Here is a 26,402-nt window from a genome sequence, read left to right as displayed (position 1 = left end):
AAATGTTGTGCCTCAAGTAGCTGTTGGTGAGATGTGTCAAATTGGTAGCTTTTTGAGAATAGCTAGGAGGCTGAGGAAGAAAATATAAAATGTACATTGGTAAGAGATGACTGTGCAGAGAAAGATTTATAGCCAAAAAGGAGACTGGCAATGGCAAACTTCAGGGGGCTTAAAGAAAATCAACCAGCAGAGGAAACTCAGAAAATGGCTAGGGAGATCACGGTGGGTATAACAGGGCCAAGGAACAGAACCGAAAAGCAAGTCAAAGGTGCCAGAAAGATCAAATCCAATACTTAGCAGATAGTGTCTACCTAAGACTCTGGAAGGCACTGGTGACCTTTCCAGTGGTACTTCTGTGAAGTTTCAAAAGCAAAAGCCAGACTACAATGGGTTGGAGAATGGGAGCTTTTGAGGTATCTGTCAGTGAAGGGAAGGAAATGAAGGACTACAGTCTGAAGAGCAACAAGGTTAATCGGAAAGTGGGAGGCAGATGAGCATAGGTGTGAGGCTGGCTATTTGGTAGGAGGGAAGCTCTCCACAAGGACACTTGTAGAGAGACTAAGGGCAACAGTACAGGACACAGAAGCAAATACTAAAGATACTGGAAAGCAGACGGCAGTAGGATTTAGGTTTCACCCGTTAAAATGCTAGCTTGTCCAAGGAAAGGCTTCATTTATATTAAAAAAAAAAAAAAAAGAAAAAAAGAAGAAGAAGAAGAAGAAGAAGAAGAACAACAACAACAACAACAACAACTGAGGGCAAATGTTAAAAAGGTTTTGAATGCTCTTTCCATTTTTTTATTATGAAACAATATTAAGACTTTTGATTTGCCAGATACTTAAATGAGTCATTTTCTGTTTAGCCTCGTGATATTTCCCCCCCTGAAATATAGCAAGCCATGATTATGCTGCTTTTTAATTTCCTGGAGATAATCCAGGATGACCAGGGCACAAAGTCTATCAAATTTTTCCACCAATTAATCTCTGTAACGTTTACTGAGACTTCAACAATACCTTCTCTGAGATAGAACATCAGGTATTTCAGTGGGAATCTGTAGGGGATATGAAATGTGAGACCTCATTCAACAGAAGGGCACAAATTCAAATGCAGGGCCAAGAGCTGACACCAACCATATGCCCGATGAGCATAAACTACCCATTAGGAACTACTTGGGGATATTCAAGTGGAGGAGAGTTTAGGACAGGAAGCAAGGGACATGTGAGGGATTATAAACTGTTAGAACTGGAAGTGATGAAGGCATGCCAATAAGGGACCTGCATGGTAGCCATCCCCTCTTCTTTTTTCCAGCAATGAGAGTTGCACGGTCTTGGGCAAGTTATGAAACTTGGCTTCAAGTTCTCCTCTGCAAAACTAAAGTTCTTAAAGGAAATTTCTGAAGTCTCTTTCTTCTTTAAAATTCCTATGACGTTTTTAAATCATGAAGTAAATGCCATCTTAAAGACAGTTGTTCATGGTTTCTAAATTCGGCCTTAAACCTTTCACAGAGGGCATATTAAGCCACAGTGGGTTTTCTAAAGAAAGGAGAGACAACAGAACTATTAATATGATGGGGATAAAGAAATGGGAAGCACAGGACACACCACCTCCTTCCTTCAAACCTTTATTTTTGGCAATAAACTGGACTCAATGGTTTTCTTACACAAAACAAGGAAGACCGTGCGTGACTTATCTTTACAAGGGGGAAGGGACTTGTTGCAAGTCTGAAAGCTGCTGGACAATGGAAGCAGGCTTGGTAATAAGCAAGAGTAAAAGCATGACTTGGGTCCAAAATAACCTAGCACTCTGAAAAGACCCATCACAAGATCATCACAAGAAACCCATCACATCAGCTAGAAGTGTGATGTTAACCTTCAATTTAAAAAATTCCTGGAAAATAATAAGGAAGGGGAGGAAACTTGAAAACACAGCAAGCACTTTTTAACACTGAAAATGTGTTGGGTCACCTTGAGTAGAATTTGTCAGATACTAAGCATTTTAAACTAGGGTGGACTTTCAGCACGACTATGCTTTGACTCCTGATATAATCTAAGGTTAGGCTATTGGAGGTGTCACAGGAAATTGACTTTTTAAAAAATTAATTAATTAATTAATCAATTATTTATTTTTTAAAAATATTTTACTTACTTATTGGACAGACAGATCACAAGTAGGCAGAGAGGCAGGCAGAGAGAGAGGGGGAAGCAGGCTCCCTGCTCAGCAGAGAGCCCGATGCAGGACTCGATTCCAGGACCCTGGGATCATGACCTGAGCCAAAAGCAGAGGCTTAACCCACTGAGCCACCCAGGCACCCCATTTTAATTTATTAAGACATTTATTTTTAAACTTTCTTTAAAATATTTTATTTATTTATTTGTCAGAGAGAGAGCACAAATAGGGGGAGTGGCAGGCAAATGCAGAAGCAGTCTCCCCCCGAGCAAGGAGCCCCACATGGGACTTGATCCCAGGATCTTGGGATCATGACCTGGGATCATGATCTTGATCCCAGGATCTTGGGATCATGATTAAATATCTGAAAGCAGATATTTAATCTACTGAACCACTCAGGCATCCCAAGATTTATTTATTTGAGAGAGAGAGAGAGAGAAAACACATGTGCACGTGCAAGCCTGAGATGGGGAGGGGCAGAGGGAGAAAAAGAAAGAGAGAATCTTCAGTAATCTCCTCACTGATCATGAAGCCCGATGCAGGTCTCAACCTCAGCACCCTGAGATCATGCCTGCAGCCAAGATCAAAAGCCAGATGCTTTTCCCACTGAGCTGCCCAGAAGCCCCAGGAGAAACATATGTAGGAATTAAAAACAAACAAAAAACAACTATGACCACAGATGATAAATCACTAGCTTCCTAGACTGCACCTGTGCATCTCCCATCTTTACGAGAAATCTACCAACACCAGGTTTTCATGGTATACAATTCATCACTTACCAAACAAAAAAGGTTAAGTCTTTGTCTATGACACAATCAATATTTTTGCTTGACCTGGTTGATATCTGAGTGGCAAGTGTGCAAGAAAAATCTCATCATTATTATTAAAATCCACGTTTTATAGTTCCAACTGAACCTGTCTAGTCTTTGGATTCCAAGCATCTGCTGTTGGACCATGCCTCCCGGACTACTGGACTACCCACCCCAGGCCCAGGAATGTAAGAAAATTTATTAGCCAGATATAGCTATGTTCCAAGAAAAAAGAGTTTACCTTCCTTCTTTTTTCTTAAGGCAAAAGCAGCATACCATATTCTATCAGTTTCAGGTGTTTAACATAGTAAGTCAACATTTGGATACATTGTGAAATGATCACCACAGTAAGTCTAGTTACCATCTGTCACCATACAAAGTTATTACAATGTTATGGGCTATATTGTCCATGGTGTACATTATAGCCCCATGACTTACTTATTTTATAACAGGAAGCTTGCATTCCTTTACACACGTCACCCTCCCCCTGTCATTGCCTCTCCCCTCTTAAAACCACCGAATTTTTCTCTTTATCTAGGAATCTGGGTTTTCTTTTGTTTGGCTTCTTTTGTTTTTTAGATTCTACGTGTAAGTGAAATCATTTGGTATTTGTCTTCCTCTGACTTATTTTGCTTAGCAGAATACTCTTAGGTCCACCCATGTTATCACAAATGACACGATTTCATTCTTTTTTATGGCTGAATGGTATTCCATTGTGGATATCTATACCACATTCATTCATCCATCAATGGACACTTAGCTTGTTTCCGTATCTTGACTGCTATTATTAATACTGCAGTGAACATATGGGTGCATATATCTTTTCAAATTAGTGTTTTCCTTTTCTTCAGATAAATATCCATGAGTGGGGGGATTATTGGATCATATGGTAGTTCTAGTTTCGATTTTTCTGAGGAACCTCTATACCATTTTCCATAATGGCTGCACCATTTTGCATTCCCATCAACAGTGCACAAGGGTTCCCTTTTTTCCCCATACCCTCACTAACACCGGTCATTTCTTGTCTCTTTCATAATAGCCATTCTGACAGATGTAAGGTGATCTCATTGCAGGTTTGATTTGCATTTCCCTGTTGATTAGTGAGTTGAGCACCATTTTTGTCTCTGTTGGCCATCTGTGATCTTCTTTGTAAAAATATCTATTTAGATCCTTTGCCCATTTTTAATTGGATTTTTAATTGAATTGTAGGAGTTCTTAATATACTTTGGATAAACCTTTTATCAGATATATGATTTATAAATATTTTCTCCCAATCAGCAGGATGCTTTTTCATTTTGTTGATGGCTCCCTTGGCTGTACAGAAGCCTTAGTTTGATGTAGTCACAATAGTTTATTTTGCTTTTGTTTCTTTTGCCTTTGGAGTCAGATTCAAAAAACATGGTTAAGACTGCTGTTAAGGATTTTGGTGTATATGTTTTCTTCTAGGAGTTTTATGGTTTCGGGTGTCACATTCAAGTCTGTTAATCCATTTTGAGTTAATTTTTATATGTGGTTTAAGGCAGTGGTACAGCTTCGTTCTTTTGCATGTAGCTGTCCGGTTTTCCTACCACCATTTTCTGAAGAAAATGTCCTTTCCCTATTGTACCTTCTTGCCGCCTTTGTCATAAACTGTTTGATAATATATCTGTGGATTTATTTCGGAGCTCTTGATTTTGTTCCATTAACCTACGTGTCTGTTTTTATGTGAATACCATACTGTTGGATTATTATAACTCTGTAGTATAGTTTGAAAACAGAGAGCATGATACCTCCAGTCCTGTTCTTTCTCATTTTTTGGATATATTGTGACTCTATTTAAGTTTTAAAATTATTTGTTCTAGTTCTGTGAAAAATGCCATTTGAATTTGGATAGGGATTGCACTGAATGTGTAGATTGCTTTTGGTATTATGGACATTTTAACAGTATTAATTCTTCCAATACATAAACACGGAATATCTTTCCACTTATTTTTTTATCTTCTTCAATTTCTTTAGTCAATGTCTTGTAGTTTTCAGAGTACAGGTCTTTCACCTCCTCGGTTACATTTATTTCTAGGTATTTTGGGATACAATTATAAATGGATTGTTTTCTTAATTTCTCTAGTAGTTTATTAATGTATTGAAATGCAGATTTCTGTTAAATTTGTATCCTGCAAATTTACTGAATTTGTTTATTAGTTCTAAAAGTTTTTTTGGTGTTGTTAGGGTTTTCTATACATGGTATCATATTATCTACAAATAGTTGATGGTTTTCCTTCTTCCTTTCCAATTTGGATGCCTCATTTCTTTTTCTTGCCTAATTGCTGTGGCTAGAACTTCTAATACCATGGTGAATAAAAACAGAAAGTGCAGGCATCCTTGTCTTGTTCCTGACCTTAGTGGAAAAGCTTTTGGCTTTTCACCACTGAGTATGATACTGAGTGTGGGTTTGTCATTTATGGCCTTTATTAGTTGAAGTACATTTCCTCTATACCTTTGTTGATAGTTTTTATCACAGATGGATATTGGAACTTTATCAAATGCTTTTTATGCACATACTCAGATGGTCACATGATTTTTATCTCTCATTATTTTAATGTGATGTATCACATGCATGGATTTACAGATGTTGAGCCATTCCTGCATTCCTGGAACATATCCCATCTGATCATAGTGTTTAATCCTTTTAATGTATTGCTGAATTCGGTTTCCTAATATCTGTTGAGGATTTTTGCATCTTTGTTCATCAGGTATACTGGCCTTTAATTTTCTTTCTCCGTGGTGTCTTTGTCTGGTTTTGTTTGGGTATTAGGATAATGCTGGCCTTCTAAAACAAGACTGGAAGTCTTCCTTCCTCTTCTATATTTTAGGAGAGTTTGAGAAGGATGGGTACTAAATCTTCTTTGAATGTTTGGTAGAATTAGCAGTGAAGCCATCTCATCCAGGACGAGAATGTTTGTTTGTTGGGAAGTTTTTGACCACTGAATCAATCTCCTTACCAGTAATTCATATTTTTAGATTTTCTATTTCTTCATATCTGATTTTGGAAGATTACAAGTCTCTAGAAATTTACCCATTTCTTCTAAATTTTCCAATTTGTTGGTGTATAATTATATATAGTAGTCTCATGATCCTCTGTTTTTCTATGGTATCCCATTTGAACTTCTTTCATTCTTTATGTTATTTGAGCACCCCCCCCCTTTTTGGGGGTATGGTGATGGTGAATCTAGCTAAAGGTTTGTTCATTTTGTCAAAGAACCAGCTCTTAGTTTCATTGATCTTTTCTGTTGCCTTTTTTTAGTCTCTATTTCATTTATTTCTGTTCTGGTCTCTATTATTTCCTTCCTTCTACTAACTTTTGATCATCTGTTCTGCTTTTTCTAGTTCCTTTCCGCATAAAGTTAAATTGTTTGTGATTTCTCTTGATAATTGAGGCAGGCCTATATTACTATGAACTTCTTTGCCACATCCCATAGATTTTTTTTTTTAAAGATTTATTTATTTGAGAGGGAGAGAGGGGGACAGAGGGACAGAGAGAATCCTGAAGCAGAACCCCTACTGAGCATGGAGCCCAACACAGGGCTTGATCCCAGGACCCCAAGATCATGACCCCAGCTGAAACTGAAAGCCGGGCAATTAACTGACTGAGACACCCACACATCCCACCCCCAATTTTTTTTTATATATATATACACATACATATATATGTGTGTGTATATACACACACACACACACACACATATATATATACACATACATATATATGTGTGTGTGTGTGTGTGTGTGTGTGTGTGTGTGTATATATATTCGCATTTGATGTTGGGTATTGTTTGTTTCTCCTTTCATTTCTTTTATGACCCAGTAGTTATTCTGTAACAGGCTGTTTAATCTCAATGTATTTGCAGTTTTACTATTTTCTTCCTGTAATTAATTTGATTTCAGTCTCCTTGAATTTATTGAGACTTGTTTTGTGGCCTAACATATGATCTATTTTGGAGAATGTTCCATGCACACTTGAGAAGAATGTGTATTCTGCTGCTTTTAGACAGAACATTCTGTATATGTCTAGCAAGTTCCATATAGTCTAATGTGTTGTTTAAGGCTGGTGTTTCTGTACTGATTTTCTATTTGGATGATTTATCCACTGATATGTGCGTGGGGTATTAAAGTCCTGTACTAGTATTATATTGCTATCATTTTCTCCTTTTAGTTATGTTAACATTTGCTTTATGTATTTTGATGCTCCAGTGTTGGGTACATATATAAATGTTCTATCTTCTTGTTGGAATAACCCCTTCATTACTATGTAGTTCCCCTTTTTATTTTCTATTATAATCTTTGTTTTAAAGCATATTTTATCTGGTAAGAGTATAGCTACAACCGCTTTCTTTTCATTTCAAACTCATGAAGGATCTTTTCCCACTTTTTCACTTTTAGTCTGTTATGTGTCCTTATTTTAGAAGTCAAACTCTTCTAGGCAGTATACAGATTTCTTTTTTTGTCTTTAAATCCATTCAGCCCCTCAGTGTCTTTTCATTGGAGCATTTAGTCCATTTAATTTTAAATTATTGATAGGTATGTACTTATTGCCATTTTGTTAGCTGTTTTTTATAGAGTCATTTTTTGTAGTACCTGTTTCTTCCTTCTTTCCTTGTGATTTAGTGATTTTTTTTTTTTTAGTGACATGTTTAGATTCCTTATTTTCTTTTATGCATTTAGTTTAAGTGTTTGTTTTTTGGTTACTGTGATGTTCATGTATGTCATCCTATGCATATAACTATCTATTTTAAGTTGATAACAACTTAAATTTGAACATATTCCCAAACTCTACATTTTTATTCCCCCATCCATGCTTTGTTTTTTGATGTCACATATTACATCTTTTGATGTATCCCTTACCTAACTATTGTAGTTCTAGTTAATTTTACTACTTTTGTCTTTTAACTTTCACACTAGCTTTGTAGGTAATTAATCCACGACCTTTACTACGTATTTACCTTTTCAAATGAGATTTTTTACTTTCATATGTTTTCTCGTTATTAGTAAGTGCCACGTCTTTTTAGCTTAAAGAAGTCCCTTTAACATTTCTTGTAAAAGCCAACTTAGTAGTGATATATTCATTTAGCTTGTCTGGAAAACTCTATCTCCCCTTCAATTCTGAATGATAACTTTTCTCAGTAGAGTACTCTTGGGTGGAAGGTTTTTCCATTCATCAGTTTGAATATATTATACCACTTCCTCTGGCCTGCAAAGTTTCTGCTGAGAAATCTGCTGATAGTCTCCTGGAGTTTCCCTTACGTGTAACAATTTGTTTTTCTCTTGCTGCTTTTAAGATTCCCTTTTTATCTTTAACTTTTGACAGTTTGATTATAATGTGTCTTGGTGTGGTTCTCTTTTGGTTCATCTTACCTGGAACTCCCTGGGATTCCTGAACCTGAATGTCTGTTCCCTTCCCTAGGTTAGGAAAATTTTCAGCCCTTATTTCTTCAAGTCACTTTTCTGCCCTTTCCTCTCTCTTGTCTCTCTCTGGGACCTCTATAAAGCAAGTATTATTCCACTTATGTCTCAGAGGTCTCTTAAGTTGTCATCTTTTTACAAATCTTTTTCCAGGACACCTGGGTGGCTCAGTCAGTTAAGGTTTGCCTTGGGCTCAGGTCGTGATCCAGAGCAAGCCCCACATTGGGCTCCTTGCTCAGCAGGAGACTACACTCCCTCTGCCTGCCACTCTCTACTCTCTCTCTGACAAATAAATAAAATTTTAAACACTAAAAAATAAATTAAAAACCTTTTTCCTTTCTGGTGCTCTGTCTGAGAAATTAATTTCATTGCTTTGTCTCCCAGCTTGCTGATCATGTATATTCCAATTCAGTTACTGTATTCTTCAGCTCTGTGATTTTTGTTTGCTAGGGTTTTTTTGTAGGGGGAGGGATGGAGAGACAGAGAGAATCTTAAGCATGTATTGTGGAGCCTGACACAGGGCTCAGTCTCAAAACCCTGAGATCGTGACCTGAGCCGAAATAGAGTCAGATACTAAATCAGCTGGACCACCCAGGAGCCCCTGTTTGCTACTTTCTCATATACTCTCTCTTTTTATCAAAGTTTTCACTGTGTTCCTCCATTCTTCTGAGTTCAGCGGGCATCTCTGTGACCATTACTTTGAATTCTGTATCAGATAGATGACTTAACTCTGTATCATTAAAGTCTTTTTCTGAGGTTTTATCTTATTCTTTGATTTGGAACATATTTCTCTTTCCTCACTTTGCTGGATGCTCTGTGTTTGTTTATATGTATTAGGCTGAACAGCTACCTCTCTCAGGCTTGAAGGTGTGGTCTTGCATAGGTGATAAACCTTCTCATTCAACATTGCCCTAGCTCTTGGTTGTCTCTCAAACCTTTGTGATTTTCTAAACTGCCTGATTTATTCTTGATGTGTCCCCCATTGCTGAGGGTGTGCAAAACCTATCACTGCTCCAAGAGGAGGAATCTCATTTAGCACCTAGTTTCAGGCTGACCGGGAGACAGACCACTAGGGAGGAGCTTTTAGAGTATGCAAATATGTATAGTGTTATGGGGCTGCAATTTTACACCCTTCTGGCATCTAGACCAGAAGATCTGGAAGTGTCCCACGAGTGACAGATGCAAAAATCAGGGCTCTAGAAAAATGTGTTAAGTGCCTTTCTGGGAGGCCTTTTTGAGCTGTAGTGAGGCCATGGGGGTTTAAAAGAATGTGCCTCCCTGCTTACATTCCCTGAAAGCACCTCCCTAGCCTCTAGATGCATGGGAAACCCGAAGCCGCCTTCTTAGGCTGAGGCTACATTCTAAGTAAAGAGGGCTTTTTCATAGGAGGACCGGGATTTAAGTCCACTATCTGCAGTGCCCAGGCAGTTGTTGTAGTCTCCCAAGAACTGCCTGATTATTACGTTCTTGTGGAGCTCAGGACTACCTGCCCCTTTGGCCATCAGGGCCAGGAGATCAAAGGGTATCCTCTGTGTGGACTGCATGTGCTCACTGGCTTTATGTAGGCAGCTGGAGGTGTGGCACACTCACCAGCTTCAGAAAGGCAGCAGCAAAATGTCTTGACTGTAAGCATCTGTAGACCAAGAATATAGTGGGAGAGTGCCCCTGGCTTTGGGCTGGGAGTGGGAAAATGCCATAATCACTCATGTTTGCCTGCCCCAGCCAGGGAGTGGGGGAGTACTACATTGCATTCTCTAGCTTCAGCAAAGCAGCAGGATAGTACTGCAACTGCTCACCCCCCACCCCCGTCTTAGCAAGGCAGTGGGAGGGTGCCAAAACAGAGCTCGCCTACCTGTGCCAGCGGGGTAGTCTGAGAGTGCAAAAATAGTGTCCACTAGTGCCTCCATCTCCAGAGAGAGTTTCAACTGTCCCCTGCCCCCCGAGCAGATACTTTTAGATTAGAAACTGAATCTCCTTCCTATTTAGGTACTTTTCAAACTGCTCTTTTTTGCTGTGTCTCAGAGTGAATAAGACCACATGCCAGCCCTTTCAAAGGGGAATCTCAGTTTCCTCTGGCACCCTGGGTTTCTTGGACCTACCTGTCTTTATGTGGTTATTTTATCTCTTTGTCTGGAGAAGCAGTTCATCTAGTTTTCAGATCTTTTTCAGAGGGAAATGGTCCATATATAGCTGTAGATTTGGTGTGTCCATGGAAAGAGGCGAGTCCACAATCTTCCTACACCACTATCTTGTAGAAGTCTGACCCTACCTTCCTTCTTCAGATTCTTCATGAGCAAAATCCTTAGATGATGAAGTAAAGTACGTGGGACCTCTCACAGTAACACTTGCCATGTCTTGTCCCAAGTGCAAAGTATATAATACAATCTAATAACATGGTTTACTCGTGAACAAGTACCCTGGGATAAACTCCAAGGTAGCACAGCTTTTCAATACTTTCTGTAATTCTCCTTCTTAGAAAAAGCATGGATGCATAGGAAGCATGAGTTGATCATTTTGGAAATTACAGGCAGATCTTCTTGCTCCCCAATATTTATAGCCGAGTATCCAAGTGTTGTGGCTACATCTTATTTCTTACTCTAACCCTTTCACTGAACTGTGGCATCCTTACCTAATTAATCTTCCCAACTAGACTTTTTTCTGGAAAAGGTTTTGTCAGTACCATAGTGGTTTTCACTTGACATGATTTGTCTCTCAATAAGGTCTAATTGGTGGTATGGTACCAAAAAACATGGAGTTTGGCATTAGTGAAAAGTGGATTCAAATTCTGCCTCGGCCACATCCACATGTGTAAGATGAGAACAAAAGCTATCACACACATTGCATGGATTTAAAAAAGGCTATCAAGAGGCACCTGGGTGGCTCAGTCGGTTAAGCGTCTGCCTTTGGCTCAGGCCATGATCTCAGGTTCCTGGGATCAAGCCCCATGTCAGGCTCTGCACTCAGCATGGAGTCCACTTGTCCGTTTCCCTCTGCTCCTCTCTCTCTACTTGTGTTTTGTCTCTCTCTTTCTATCTTTAAGAAATAATTTCTTTTTTAAAAAGGGATTGAGTCAGTGTCCAGCACACTCTTAGCAAGAATAGAGTTTGATAAGCCTTCTTCCTTCATTCCTGGCAAGCCAGTTTGATAAATTCGTGGCAGGATTCACTTATAAGATCTCTCTTCATTCTCAGTAAGGACAACATAGAATTAGCTATGTTTGCCATCAGCTCCTTTTTTCCAAGTTGTTTCCTCTGATCAAGAATGGCTTGTCCTTCCTACTTCGCCCCTCACCCCATCCTATTCATGTTTTTATTTTTTCTAAGCTCAGCCCAAATTCTAATTTTGTACCATCTGTACCATCTAACACGGTGTTTATATACAGGAGTACCTACCACATAAATATTTGCGAATGTTACTGAACACTAAGGTAATCAAAAAATATTTTAAAGAAATAAACTTGTTTAGAAGGAAATGTTTGTAGGTACTCAAAGTGATACAGCAGTTTATCACATGTTAAAAAAATAAACACATAAAAGAGCCACAGAATAAAGCAGGTGTCAAGAATTTAATTTTTTTAAAAAGTACTGTAATTCTAAACACTGAGGTCCCAAACCAGGGCACACTAATAATTTATTTATTAATTTTTTAAAAAAGATTTTATGTATTTATTTGTCAGAGAGAGAGAGAGAGAGAGAGAAAGCACAAGCAGGCAGAGGCAGAGAGAGAAGCAGGCTCCCTGCTGAGCAAGAAGCCCCACATGGGACTCGATCCCAGGATCCTGGGATCATGACCTGAGCCAAAGGCAGCTGCTTAACTGACTGAGCCACCCAGGCGTCCCAATTTATTTATTAATTTAAAGTAACATCTTCCATGCTCACTGATTGGAAGAACCAATATCATTACAGCATCCATACTAACCAAAGCAATCTACAGAGTCAATGCAAACTATATTAATATGCCAACAGCATTTTTCACAGAACTAGAACAAATAACACTAAAATTTGTATGGAACTATAAAAGACCCCAAATAGCCAAAATGATCTTGAAAACAAAGAAAAAAACTGTAAGTGTCACAATCCTAACTTTCAAGATTAACTACAAAGCTGTAGTAATCAGAACAGTATGGAGTAACACAAGAACAGATATATAGATCAATGGAACAGAATACAAAGGAGACAAGAATATACAATGGAAAAAATCTCTTCAACAAATGGTGCTGGGAAAACTTGACTGCTACAGGCAAAAACAAACAAACAAATCAACAACAACAACAAAACCTAAAGAAACTACCACTTCCTTACACCATACACAAAAATAAACTCAAAATGAATTAAGAACCTAAATCTGAGACCTGAAACCATGAAATTCCTAGAAGAAAACATGGGCAGTAGTTTCTTTTACATTAACCATAGAAACATTTTTCCAGGTATGTCCCTTCTGGCAAAATTAAACTACCCGGACTACACCAAAATAAAAAGCTTTTGCACAGGAAGGAAACCATTAACAAAACAAAAAGGCGATCTACTGAATGGGAAAAGATATTTGCAAATGATATATCTGATAAGGGGCTAATATCTAAAATATGTAAAAAACTTATACAACTCAATACCAAAAAGAACCAAATAATCCAATTTAAAAAATGACTATAGGACCTGAACAGACATTTCTCCAAAGAGTATATCCAGATGGCCAACAGACTAACATCAGAGAAACGTATATCAAAACCATGATGCTCTATTGCGTCATACCTGTCAGAATGGCTAAAATCAAAAACATAAGAAACAAGTGTTGATGAGGATATGGAGAAAAAGGAACCCTTGTGTACTGTTGGTGGGAATGCAAACTGGCAGAGCGCCTGTGGGAAACAGTATGGAGGTACCTCAAAAAATTAAAAATAGAATTACCATATGATCCAGTAACTCTACTACTGGGTACTTATCAAAAGAAAATAAAAACACTAATTCAAAAAGATAATTGCACCCCTATGTTTATTGCAGCATTATTTACAAGAGCCAAGATATGGAAGCAGCCCAAGTATCCATCAACAGATGAATGGCTGTAGAAGATGTGATATATACCACCATTTTCTACCACAATGGAATACTATTCAGTCATAAAAAAAGAATGACATCTTGCCATTTGCGACAACACGGATGGATCTATAGGATATAATGCTATTATTATAAGCAAAATAAATCAGAGAAAGACAAATACCATATGATTTCACTCATATCTAAAACTTAAGAAACAAATGAACAAAGAGAAAAGGAGAAACATAAAAAGGCAGACACTTAAATATAGAGAACAAACTGGTGGTTGCCAGAGGGGAGGTGGGTAGGAGAAATGCGTGAAATAGGTGAAGAGGATTAAGACTACAGCTAACGTGATGAGTGCTAATGTATAGAACTGTTGTATCATTATACTTGAAACTAATATAACACTGTATGGTAATTATACCTGAACCAAAAAATGGTTAAATAAATATGTAACATAACATAACATCACATCACATCCAAGGATCTCATACATTTTCTCTCATAACTAAGAAAGGCAAGAAAATTACCTTTTCTCTGTGTCACCAATTCTGAGTATTTCTCTTTATCCCAATGCCCCCACATCTCTATCCTCTCTACCTTCAGAATTCAAAGGCAAAGTTTGTTGTCCCCAAATACATTAGTAAATGCTTTTCCATCTTCTCCTAATAGAAGGATCTTCAACTTTATCTGGGGGAATATCTCACTGTGCAGTCACCTTCAGTGACCTAGAGTAGCCTCGCAGGGGATGACTTTTCTTTGTGGACCTTGATGCTGCCTTGAAAGTTTACGGTCATAAATTGTTATCTACGGAGGACAATTTCCCACACCTGATGAAATAATTACCTAGACGCCAAAAGAAGACCACCGTCCGACCGATGCCATTGCATTCTCTTGCCTCATGATTCACAGGAAGCACAGCACATTTTGAGTAACTTACAGACAGTCTAACCTGGGATTACAAAATATAGCTAGAAGATTCAAAAAGAAGTGATCGTGGGACTACAGGACACCATGTGTTATCTGGTGGGCCTTCCAGGAAAGCCTGATACTACAATTCAGCTCTGTTAAACACAAACACTTGCAAAATCAAGAGCGAGAATTCTGGGAGCAAGGAAACAGTGCTGCTCATGTAATAATGTGAACTCCAGAGCCGGGAGGGTCTGCCGTACTTGCAGCAAGCCCATGTGAGAAGTCGGAGATTCCTGGACATTTCAAAGCTCCTCCCTTATTTTGGGGATGTGTGCCAAACCCAGCTCAAAGGACAGCCTGTCACTTCCTGAGGGCTGTTGGTAAAAGCCCAAATCAACAGGTAGGTCAGAGAACCAGGACTCATAAATGGAACAAGGCTATGACATCAAAGGCTTTCACAGCAGTGAGGCCAACTTCATGGAGCCCATCTCTGCAAATGCAGTATGAATTCATGGGAAAATCAGATTTGCTTCATTCCAAAATTCCTCTTAAGTGAACATGCGAACAAGTGGGATCAAATTCTGGATCCACCAGCCAGCAACTCTGGGTAAGTCTCTGAACCTTTGGGCCTCAGTTTCCCTATCTATAAAATGGGGATAATAGTACCTATTTCACAAAGTTGTTTGGAGGGCTAAATGAGTTAAAATGAGTCAAGTGCTTAGACTGGTGACTGGCACACAGAAAGCACTCAAGACATGTTCAACTACAGGCATACGATGTCTCTATGGAATGGGAATGCAGGTCACACAAAGATCATGTTGAATCACATCTTTGTGCCTAAAGATGACAGATGAGACAATTAGGTAAAGATCATGGGCCCTGGAGTAAGGAACAGTAATGCAATGAACAGGCAATGGAGCGCTCTTAAAGGAAGCTCATGGACTTTATTGAGAGATTCAATTCAATACAAGTAAGTAAAAATGCAGAGTGTTGGCAATCACTGATGGTAACCAACTCTGCAATGATAGAACCTCCCGTTCTGTCCACGGCCCTCAGCTACTAAAAGGCTTCTAAGGAATTATTTAATTTAAAAACTGAGAAACAATTGAGGCTAAGTATGGTACCCAAACAAGAAAGAGAGGAAGCCCCTAACTCTGTCTTAAAGTAAAAATCTCCCTTGCAACTGCTCCAAATTCCTTTTTTGGACTAAGTTAGGAACGTGGCTGAAGAAACCAACAGTTGATTGGCTGGGCCATCCCCTCCCCTCTGCCCATCACATCTTACACAGAATCTACCGGAGGAAGAACTGCAACCCTTCAGATAAGTTTACCTCCAGTTACGAAACGCAAAGTACAGGAGTCCAAAATGAGAGTCGTTCCCCGCCCCCCAACCCCCCCTATCAGGCAGGGCAGCCCTTTAATGAATGGCCTCTCCAGCTGCTCCCTCACCATACTTGCAGACTTTACAGCTCTTGCATGTGCTGGAATTACAAGTCATTAAAGAGCCACTTTGAAAACACAATAAAGACCTTCTTCTCTGACTGCCACAACCTTCCATCCCATAAAAACCTCAGGCCAAGGCTTCAACAGCAGGACATTTACAGCCAGCTCCCGAACAGTTTAAGCAGGGCAAGGAACAGGGTGGGGTGGGAGGAAATGAGGCACAACAAAAGAAGGGAAGTTTCTTTTTCCTTCTTTTTTTCTTTTCAAAAGAAACTTTGGCTAAGGTGATTTGCAGCCTTTATCGCGTAGCTGAACCACCACCCAACCCTTGGTAAAAGGCATCTGAGATTTCATCCTTTTTCCTCGGGAAGATTTAGCCAAGAAAGCCACTCTGCTGAGGCCAAGTGTGGAAAGACAGGATTACAAACTCATGCCACACACTGCAGGCTGAAGTATGTAACATTGTACCAAATGTAATCTGCCCATTTTCAAGGAGAAAGCAATTAAAACTTTTAACGACTGTGCTTTTAAATTACAATTAAACCTCTATTAAAGCAAGGCAAAAAGCAAAGGCAATGATAAGGAAATTACTACCTAACCAAATCTGATTATAAACAGTTATTCCAATTTTATTTTATTCTTTTTCCTCTCCTTCTCTGCTATAAATACCAAACTTCCTCTATCACAAAACAAGATCAACTCCACAGACTTCTCTTTCAGAAGCTGAATTATATGGAAAAAACAAAACCTAGGAAATTATGGGAAAGGCGACAGATAATTTGGGTTCTTTTTAATTGTCGATTAAAGTTGAAACAAGTGAATACAAACTCCAATTATAAACTTTTAGTTGATGCTGATACGATCCTCACCCTTCCAGCTGCATTAGTGAGGTCACCTTCCATACATAAATGACCATTATGACCCCAAAATGGTAATTTCCTAAACCAGAACAGCTTTACTCCAACAGGATTACCTAGGTTCTTGAAGGTAAAATACTATTAATGCTAACATTTACGGACGTAGTGAAAACATGCTCTTATCATGATTTCTGTATTTGCGAAATGCTCACCCAACTATAAACCAGTCCTTCTGCCTCCCTATGCACCCACCGTGAACTCTTGAATTCTATAGGGGAAAAAAAAAATCACTGATGGGCTTTCATGTGATAATATTAAATTTCTTTAGAAAAGAAAAAAGACTTCAGGGATTGCAAAACGTATTTAAAAATGATTCTGTGTAATATTGATAATCACGCAAAGGTAAGTCATTTCTTCGGATGTCTTCCTTTAATAGGAACAGGAATAAAGAAACAACCGAGTGCCTCCCTAATGCAGTGCTAGCTATGTTCTTGTCCTTTACCTATTTTAATTTAAAAGCTAAAAAAGATCCTGGGAAACTTCGGATTAACTTTTGATTTAAAACTTAGACTCTTCATCCTTTATTTTTCCCGTTACCATGCAACAAATGCATATCAAGGCCATATGCCTCAAGACAAAATTCAGAGCAATAGGACACAGATGCCAAGTACTTTTTCCCCTGAAAAACATATAACCCAGACCCTTGAAAAAGGACTCTAGAATTCTACATTTATGAAGAGCAAAAAATCTCTTCCAAAGCTATAGGTTATAAAGATTTCCAGAAGCCACATCATACATAATCATAGTTAACTAGTATTTTTTGGTTAACGTGCTAAATACTTTACCCAGACTGATAATTTTCATAATAATACTATATAATAAACATTATTATGATCTCCACCTTACAAAAGAATTAACTAAGAAATACAGAAGGTTAAAAATGTTTGCCTAAGATCCCTGAAGAGCTGGGGTTCAAAACATAGCCTGTCCAACACCACAGTATAAACTCCTAATTATTCGATTACTTGATTACCTACCTACCTGCCTAAGCACTTAATAAATGATCCCTCAAAAAAACATGTAGGCATGGATGTACTTCTACTTTTCTATGCAAAGTACAAAACATCTTAACCAAAAAGAACCATATGAATCACAATCCGAGCTTCCAAATCCATCATGATAACACTGATTTTATTCCCATATAAAACCCAAATCTACCTTAATTATGGGAAAAGGTTCTTTAAAAAGTTCTTCCTTTTAATTATAACTAGCATACACTGAGGTAAGATGTGTTCACAGATTTACCAGCTAAATAATCTCTTCTCCCTCACCCTTCTTAATTCTTCACACTCTTCCAATTTCTTTTTGTCTCTTTCTTCTGTTTCAAAGTCCATGATCTCTGCCTGCTGTGTCTAAAATTACCCCCACTACCCCATCTGCCATAAATGAACACAAGTCTGGCTCATATTCAAATAACGAGGTTGGGAAGCACGTTAGTCTTTATCCCGTAAAGACTTACAGTCATCTTACCACACTTACTCAGATGCAGACACACTCACCACCCAGGACATCACGAAGTTGGACCCCTGAAGTTGGGCCTGTCTCAAGCTATCAAATCTGTTACTGGCCAAGGGAGGATCTGGGCTCCTCATGGCTCTTCATTGCAGTGGCCTCCCCTTCCTTCTGTCTTGCCCATAGGAGAGACACCAAGTAGGAAGAAGGCCAAACAAAGGTGATTTCTACTACTGGATAAAGGGAATTTCAGCCCCTTTTTATCTCCCTTGCTCACAGAAAGATGTTTTGGGCACTGGCTTATTTGGAACCACTTTGTCAATTCTCTTTGTCTTTACCACCTACACACAGAGAATTAAACCAACAACAAGAAGAAGAAAAGCACTACTACCAGAAAACTGATAAAGAAAGCGTATCTGTTGGGTTTTATACCCAAATAATGCCCAAAAGTCTTTAGTGGCTTTCTCTGTACTGATGTGCAGAACCCATTATAAAAACTCCTGTAGCAATCATCAGATACGTGGCTCATAAATTGTTTTTGAAACCTTTCTACCTATTGCAAAGAATTATAATTCTAACTCTTGACTCCAAAAGATTTTTTAAGATATTGCTTTGGGGGCACCTGGGTGGCTCAGTGGGTTAAAGCATCTGCCTTCGGTTTGGGTCATGGTCCCAAGGTCCTGGGATCAAGCCCCACATCGGGCTCTCTACTCAGCAAGGAGCCTGCTTCCTCCTCTCTCTCCGCCTGCCTCTCTGCCTACTTGTGATCTCTGTCTGTCAAATAAATAAATAAAATCTTAAAAAAAAAAAAAAAAGATACTGCTTTAGATAAATATACTAAGTTGAATATAAAGTTTATGAAAAGCCATATCTTATAAATCATACATAAAAGGGAGGGAGCAAGAGATAAAAACAAGAATATACAGAGTTATCTAAAGAGAATGATTATTTGGGATAATTTCATGTAGAAAGAGCTTTGCTTTATGAATGTCATTTGATCTTCTCATAAATTAGCAAACATTCAAGAAAGATGCCTTTCAGAATTTGACCATGACCTAAAATAAGGAATACACACATCCCATGAAATGAAATTTTTAAAAACCATTACTTACCCATGCTAATTACAACGCATTCTGATTTTTTTTAATACTGCTGATGACATGCTAAATCGGTTTCATGGCTCACTAGTGAATCACAAGCCACTATTTGAAAACCTCTGCTCTACAAGAATCACAACATGTCAGAATACAGAAAGACAAAGTTGCTAAACCTGACAATCTTGATGGACTAATCACACCCCAAGAGGCTCAATGAACATTTTAGTGTGATCTGAACTAAAAGTCAAACATACAAAAAAAAATTTCCAAATAACATCTGCATTAAGAACAAGTTTTGTATTAAGAAGAGCTTAAGTAAAAAGCACAGAAGGAAAAATAGATGTTTAAGATACTGAACAAACCCATCAGTTCTCATCTCCATTCAATAAACTATCACTATAAAATATGTACCAAACACTGGGACAAATGACCCCAATATCTTGTATTTTATATGCTACCCTACTCCCAATCTGATTTTCTTTTAATATTTCAAGGTTAGGGGGGCACCTGGGTGGCTCAGTTGGTTGGGCATCTGCCTTCGGCTCAGGTCATGATCTCCAAGTCCTGGGATTGAGCTGGCGTCGGGCTCCCTGCTACGGGGAAGCTTGCTTCTCCCTCTGTCCCTCGCCCTACTCATGCATGCACCCTCCCTCCCCCACTCTCTCTCACCCTCTCTCCCTAATAAATAAATAAATAAATAATCTTTTAAACAAATATTCAAGATTAGGGATGCCTCAGTCAGTTAGGTGACCGACTCTTGGTTTCGGCTCAGGTCATGATTTCAAGGTTGTGGGATGGAGCCCCACATCAGGCTCCACATTGAGCATGGAGTCTATTTCAGAGTCTCACTCTCTATCCCTCTGCTTCCCCATTCCCTGCTTGCTCACACTCTCACTAAAATAAATAAAAATGAAATCTTAAAAAAATCTTTTTTTCAAGATTAGTTGTAGAGGGTTGCAGAGAAGGAAGTAGTCTCTTGCCAACTGGGATCAGTACTGACGCCAAGTCCTAACCCTGGCTGCCCTTCTCTCCAGCACAAATGCAGGAGAGAGAATCTGCTACGAAGTTCCCCCACCTCTCCTAGCATTTGAATTAGGAACATGTATATGGTGAACCCATGGAACAGAAAGAGAAATATTCTCAAACTGCTAGTAAGTTTTAGCTAGACACCTTCCTTGATCATCGTTTAGAAATACTGGCAAGCCAAAGTAAGGAAATTATTTGGACTGATCATGACTAATAAGTAACTAAAGGTGGCAAAAGTTTGTAACAAAGTGAGCGTGATTTCATAGTAAATAATGTTCTTTCTCCAGAAATGGAATGTAATACCTTTTAAATTACTAATACTTCTGTTGCTAGAAGCGTAGGATTCCTTACACCGGTGGGAAATTAGAACAGATCATGTGAAAATCCCTTTCAACTCAAAGAAATCTGTAATTATTAGTTTAAATCTCAACATTAGATAACATTTTGAAGGGATGTTAGATTGTCAGATAATCTTTTAGGCATCCACAAACGATAATCCTACCAATCGGCAAAAACGTAATGAAGATCCCACTCCCCGCCCTCTCCCAAATCAATGGCTAGTCAATGAAAACAAAATTAAATGTTTCAAATTTCAAAATACCACCACCTGGTTTCACGAGTACATACGTAAGTTGAAATCTTGCAAATTATTCATTTTAAATCGATATGAATCATTGTGACCTCAATTAAACTAAAACTGTTTGAAAAAAACACTATTACCAACCTGTAAACAAATTACTCCATTGCACCAATCAAAAACATCAACATTAGAGCTGCACCCCAATATTTCCTAACTTTCTCTTTTAAATTCATTTTCTCATATATTCAAGTTTCATTGCATTCTTCTCACTTTCCTAAACCAGCAATCATCAAAAAGCACAGTAACTAAGCTCTAATGAGCATCTCGGTTTTTCTACTACAATTCAAATGGCCCATTATTATACTATGGAATGTATCTCTCCTTTAACAATTTAAATCACTGCCCAAATGTGTGCAGATCCTTTAACGATTTCATTTCCTTCTTTCCATTAGTTAAGGAAATTCATTTCTAAGCACTTCCATGCTACCATTTTATGGCTCAGCTGTCATCTTCTTCCCTGGCTCCTTATCCTGCAGCCACGTGAAACAGACTCTGAAGACTAACAAGGGAAAGGAGGGAAACCAACAAGGCTACTCACATCAGATTTGGAGGACATGTTCTCCTCCACGTCAGAATCGTTGGGATCCACAATATCGTCAAATGGCGGTAACGTTGATTTCTTCTTCTCGGAGGTCTCACTTTCAATTTTGACCTTTCCCATCTTGACGTGAGATTTATCTTTTATCTGTTTTTTGTCGGCAGAACACGTGAGAATCAGTGGTGGCGCGCTAGAAAAACTCTTAAATAAAGCCTCTGAGCTACTCTTTTTCCTTTTTTTGGCGGAGAGTTCTTCAGAATCTGAAATGGGGGGCCTTTTACTAGGAGCCTTCTTGTCTTGCTGTCCACTGGTGATGGTGAGTAAGTTACTGTCCGGTTTTGGCTCTTTCGACATGGGTTTCGGTTCCTTGAAGGCCATCTTAGGAACGATTTTTTCTTCTTTCAGTGGTTTGTTTTCTTTGGGTTTCTTAGAGGATTCTTTGGAAGATTTGTTGTGATCCCTGGAAGGTTCTTTGAAGGCACTTTTATGTTCTCTGGAGTCTTTAGAAGGTTTTTCCTTGTGCTCCTTCATTAATTTGTGAGGCTTTGAAAAACTGGTGCTGCTGCTGCTGCTGCTGCTGCTACTGCTGCTGCTGCTGCTGCTGCTACAGCTGCTGCTGCTGCTGCTACTGCTGCTGCTGCTGCTGCTGCTGCAGCTGCTGCTGCTGCTGCTGCTGGTGTGGATGCTCCTGTTGGGGTCCTGCAGAAATGGGACAACAAGATGGGACTCAGAGCTGTGGAGCAAGTGGGAGGTGCGAGCCAGCATCCTGGCACGTCCCACCTGCACGATAAAGCTCTTTGCCAACCAGAGCCTCGATCTAGCAGGTGGGGACAGGGTGCGTGAGGAGCACCATGAGCAAGGGGCACGAGGGTCATGGAATTCGGGGAGGCCAGCTGTCTGCCTCGTCACAACAAGCATGGCACTCTAAGCATCTCAGGTCAACAGTTGCTCACTAAGGGCCTGTTCTGGAAGATACACAGAAGCCTAACACACGGCCTCTACTCTTATTAAATAGGACACAGCTAGAAGTCATGCTGGGTCCAAGAGCCACCGATAACATGCCAGGACAACAAAACCAAGGGGGTCGTTGATTCCACTGGGGGCACTGGACAAGAAGAATTCAGAAATGTGGGGAGAATTCAAGCCTGAACTAGATACTCAAGAATAAGCAGGTAATTACCAGGAAGAGAGGAATGAGAAAGTACTTGGAGACCAGGGACTAGAGAATACCACAACAATGAGGGATCAAAGCACAGATTATACTTGGGGAGCAGCGTTCAGCTCCAGCGAAGATTGAGAAGGAGGCAGAAAAATAGCCAAGGGTCACAGACAATATTAACTTTTAAATGGCTTCTTAATATAAAGAGTCACAAGACTCAAGAAAGAAAATAATTCTCAATTTGAGATAAAAGGCAATTATTTTTTGCCATCCAAATTTCAACAGTTAAGAAATATGTCTCCCATCTACAAGCAAAGAAAAAAAATTAACAGAAGAAACATTTTATCTGATAGTTATTAAATGGACTGCGAAGTCCTTAGTAATTATTGTTGTGTAATAATAAGGAAAGAGTTCATCACTGCCTATTCCATTCTAAATGTATTACCTACTTTTCACTCATATAAGTACCCCAGAATATATAACCTACATAGAACCTTTCTATTTAGGAACAAAATTTAAATCCATATTTAACCTATTTGTGAACCTCTACCATTAATAGTAAGAGTAAGAAGTAGATCCTTAACATGGAAAACCTTGCATCAATACTATAAAAGAAAAGCTCTTTCTTGCTTACTTTGACTTCCTAATGGAACCAATGATGAATAAATGTCCAAATTTTCAATCAGAATTTACATCTCCATGGTTTCCTTATTATGCTGTACCTCTAACTCACCCACTTAAAATCAGTGACATATATCCCAATCTTGTATCCTTTCAATATCTGGCATGATACAGAAAAGATAACTGGGCAGGGGTTATGCTTTTCCCTAAAATGAACAACATTTTTAGGATCCATGCCAAAAAAAAAAAAAAAAAAAGCATATATATCAATAAACATCAGAAAGTAATACCCTATATGAAGAAAAAATCAACAAAACTAAAAGGCAATCTACAGAATGGGAGAAGACATTTGCAAATGACATATCAGATAAAGGATTAGTATACAAAATATGTAAAGAACTTCTAAAACTTAACACCCAAAAAACAATTAATCAGGTTAAAAAATGGGCAGAAGATATGAATAGACAGACATTCAGATGGCCCACAGACGCAGAAAGGATGCTCAACATCACTCATCATCAAAGAAATACAAACCAAAACTACAATGACATATCACCTCATGCCTATTAGAATGGCTAAAATCAGAAACACAAGAAATGACAAGTGTTGGCAAGGATATGGAATAAAAGGAACACTCTTGCTCTGTTGGTGGGAATGCAAACTGATGCAGTCACTGTGGAAAACAATATGGGGGTTCCTCAAGAAGTCAAAAATAAAACTACTCTACGATCCAGCAATTGCATTATTAGGTATATATCCAAAGTATGCAAAAATACTAATTTGGGGACACCTGCATGGCTCAGTGGGTTAAGCCTCTGCCTTCGGTTCAGGTCATGATCTCAGGTCCTGGGATTGAGCCCCACATTGGGCTCTCTGCTCAGGAGGGAACCTGCTTCCCCCCGTCCCTCTGCCTGCCTCTCTGCCTACTTGTGATCTCTGTCAAATAAATAAATAAAATCTTTTAAAAATAATACTAATTTGAAGGGATACATGCCCCTTTATGTTTATAGCAGCATTACTGACAAGAGTCAAATTATGGAAAAAGCCCCAATGTCCATCAACTGATGAATGGAAAAAGCAGCTGTGGTATAATACACACACGCGCGCACACACACACACAGACACACACACACACTGGAATATTATTCAGCCATAAAAAGAGAATGAAATCTTGTCAATCTTGTTGTTTGCAACAACGTGAATGGGACTAGGGTATTATGCTAACCGAAACAAGTCAGTCAGAGAAAGACAGATACTGTATGATTTCACCCACGTGTGGAAATTTTTTTTTTAAAGTAGCCCAATGTGGGGCTTGAACTCATGATTCTGAGATCAAGACCTAAGCTGAGATCAAGAGTCGGATGCTTAACCAACGAGCCACCCAGGCACTCCTATACATGGAATTTAAGAAACAAATGAACATGGGGGTGGGGGAGGAGGAAAAACCAAGAAATAAGAGTCTTAAATACAGAGAATAAACAGATGTTTGGGAGGGAGGGGAATGGGTGAAATAGGTGATGGGGATTAAGGAGTACACTTGTGATAAGCACCACTTGTATCTAAGTGAAGAATCACTCAAGTGAGGAATCACTCAATTCTACACCAGAAACTAACATCACATTGTATGTTAACTAACTGGCATTTAAATAAAAAACTTGAAGAAGAAAAAAAAAAAAAGGTACTACTCAATGAAAAATTATTTTTCTATGTTAGTAGTGGGACTATGTATTTTTTCTTCTCACAATTTTTTTTTCTCATTTGTTCAATAATAACAACAAAATGACAAATACCAATTATTCCATTTCTTTTTCTCAAGTGAGCATTTGGTTTCAAACTTCTAAAATGGAGAAATTTACTATGCAATGACATGCTTTTATGCACCAAACTAGATAATTCCTTACAAAATATCTCAATTGAGATTCAAAAGCAGAATGCTAAAGATAGTATTCATATTACTGAAACTACATTATTTTATAAATTCCATTACAAGACATTTCCTGGCATGTTAAGCAATACTATGAATAATTAAAATAAAGTATAATGGGCAAACTAAATTAAGGAAGAACATTTGAAATCTAATATCCGTCAGTTTTTTTTAATTGGTTTGTTGACTCACTGAATTTCGATAATTTGCAATCAGTAGTTTAATTATGGCTCTAGAACACCCAAGCATTGCTGCTTAATAATCAACCTTCAAGGAGTATTACACATATTTTTTTAACGTGACTCTTAAAAATACAGATTTTTTACCTACCAACATGTTTTCAAATATTAAGCATTAAAAAATAGTAAATTTCAGTACCAAAAAACAACAAAAGAAACAAAAAAAAACTTCTACAGAGGTCCTTCCATGACTTTTAAAACCCTTTCATAGGACAAACAAGAATTCTTAATGCAAAGTCCGTAGTGGTATATGACACAGACTTTTGTGTCACAGAAAGTTTAAATTCTTGGGACACCTGGATGGCTCAGTGGGTTAAGCCTCTGCCTTGGGCTCAGGTCATGATCCCAGGGTCCTGGAATTGAGCCCCGCATTGGGCTCTCTGCTCAGCAGGGACCTGTTTCCTCCTCTTTCCCTGCCTGCCTCTCTGCCTACTTGTGATCTCTTTCTCTGTCATATAAATAGATAAAATCTTAAAAAAAAAAAAAAAAAAGAAAGAAAGTCTAAATTCTTGTCTTAATTACATACATATGATGTTAAGTATAAAACTCCAGAAATTTTATAACTTTTTACTCCCACGTTGGTCTAGGTGTTTAATGCCCACTGTCAGCTTTTCACCAACCCAAAAAATCTTCATAAAAGCAAGCCACCCAGCTATTCTAGCACCTGCCCCTTTACCAAGAAGTTTTCTTTAAATTAAGACAACTGAGAAGTAAAAAGAAAACCATATTCCGTAACAACACCCCAGATAAATAAAAATTTCAGGAATAACAAAAAGGTGGAAGGATGGTCCCTAGTATACTGGACAACATTTTCATTGTCCTTGGCCTTGTGATAAATGGCAAAGTTCAGATGTACTGTCCCCTGACTCCACAGTCATACATGCAATGACCATACAACAGAGACTTAGATGCAAAGTCAGGAATTAAACTCAGAGTAAAAGCTTTTACTAATTCTCAGCCTAGCTATCCCATATATATTGGAGATAAGGTC

General features: G+C 38.5%; 1 protein-coding gene across 2 annotated transcripts in view; it reads right to left on the bottom strand.

Annotated features, from left to right (window-relative positions):
* The window catches only part of MLLT3 (MLLT3 super elongation complex subunit), a 279,058-nt gene that overhangs the window by 52,666 nt on the left and 199,990 nt on the right, over positions 1-26,402 (bottom strand). For both annotated transcript variants that reach the window (XM_032880505.1, XM_032880506.1), the window contains one exon: positions 21,469-22,167. In XM_032880505.1, coding sequence (XP_032736396.1) covers positions 21,469-22,167 — 699 coding nt within the window. The remainder of the gene's footprint in view (positions 1-21,468; positions 22,168-26,402) is intronic.

The sequence above is a fragment of the Lontra canadensis genome, unplaced genomic scaffold (genome assembly GCF_010015895.1).
Source record: "Lontra canadensis isolate GAN:19392208 unplaced genomic scaffold, GSC_riverotter_1.0 scaffold70, whole genome shotgun sequence".
Classification (NCBI taxonomy): Eukaryota; Metazoa; Chordata; class Mammalia; order Carnivora; family Mustelidae; genus Lontra; species Lontra canadensis.
Note: the sequence above shows the minus strand (reverse complement) of the source record. Positions and strands in the feature narration are given on the sequence as shown.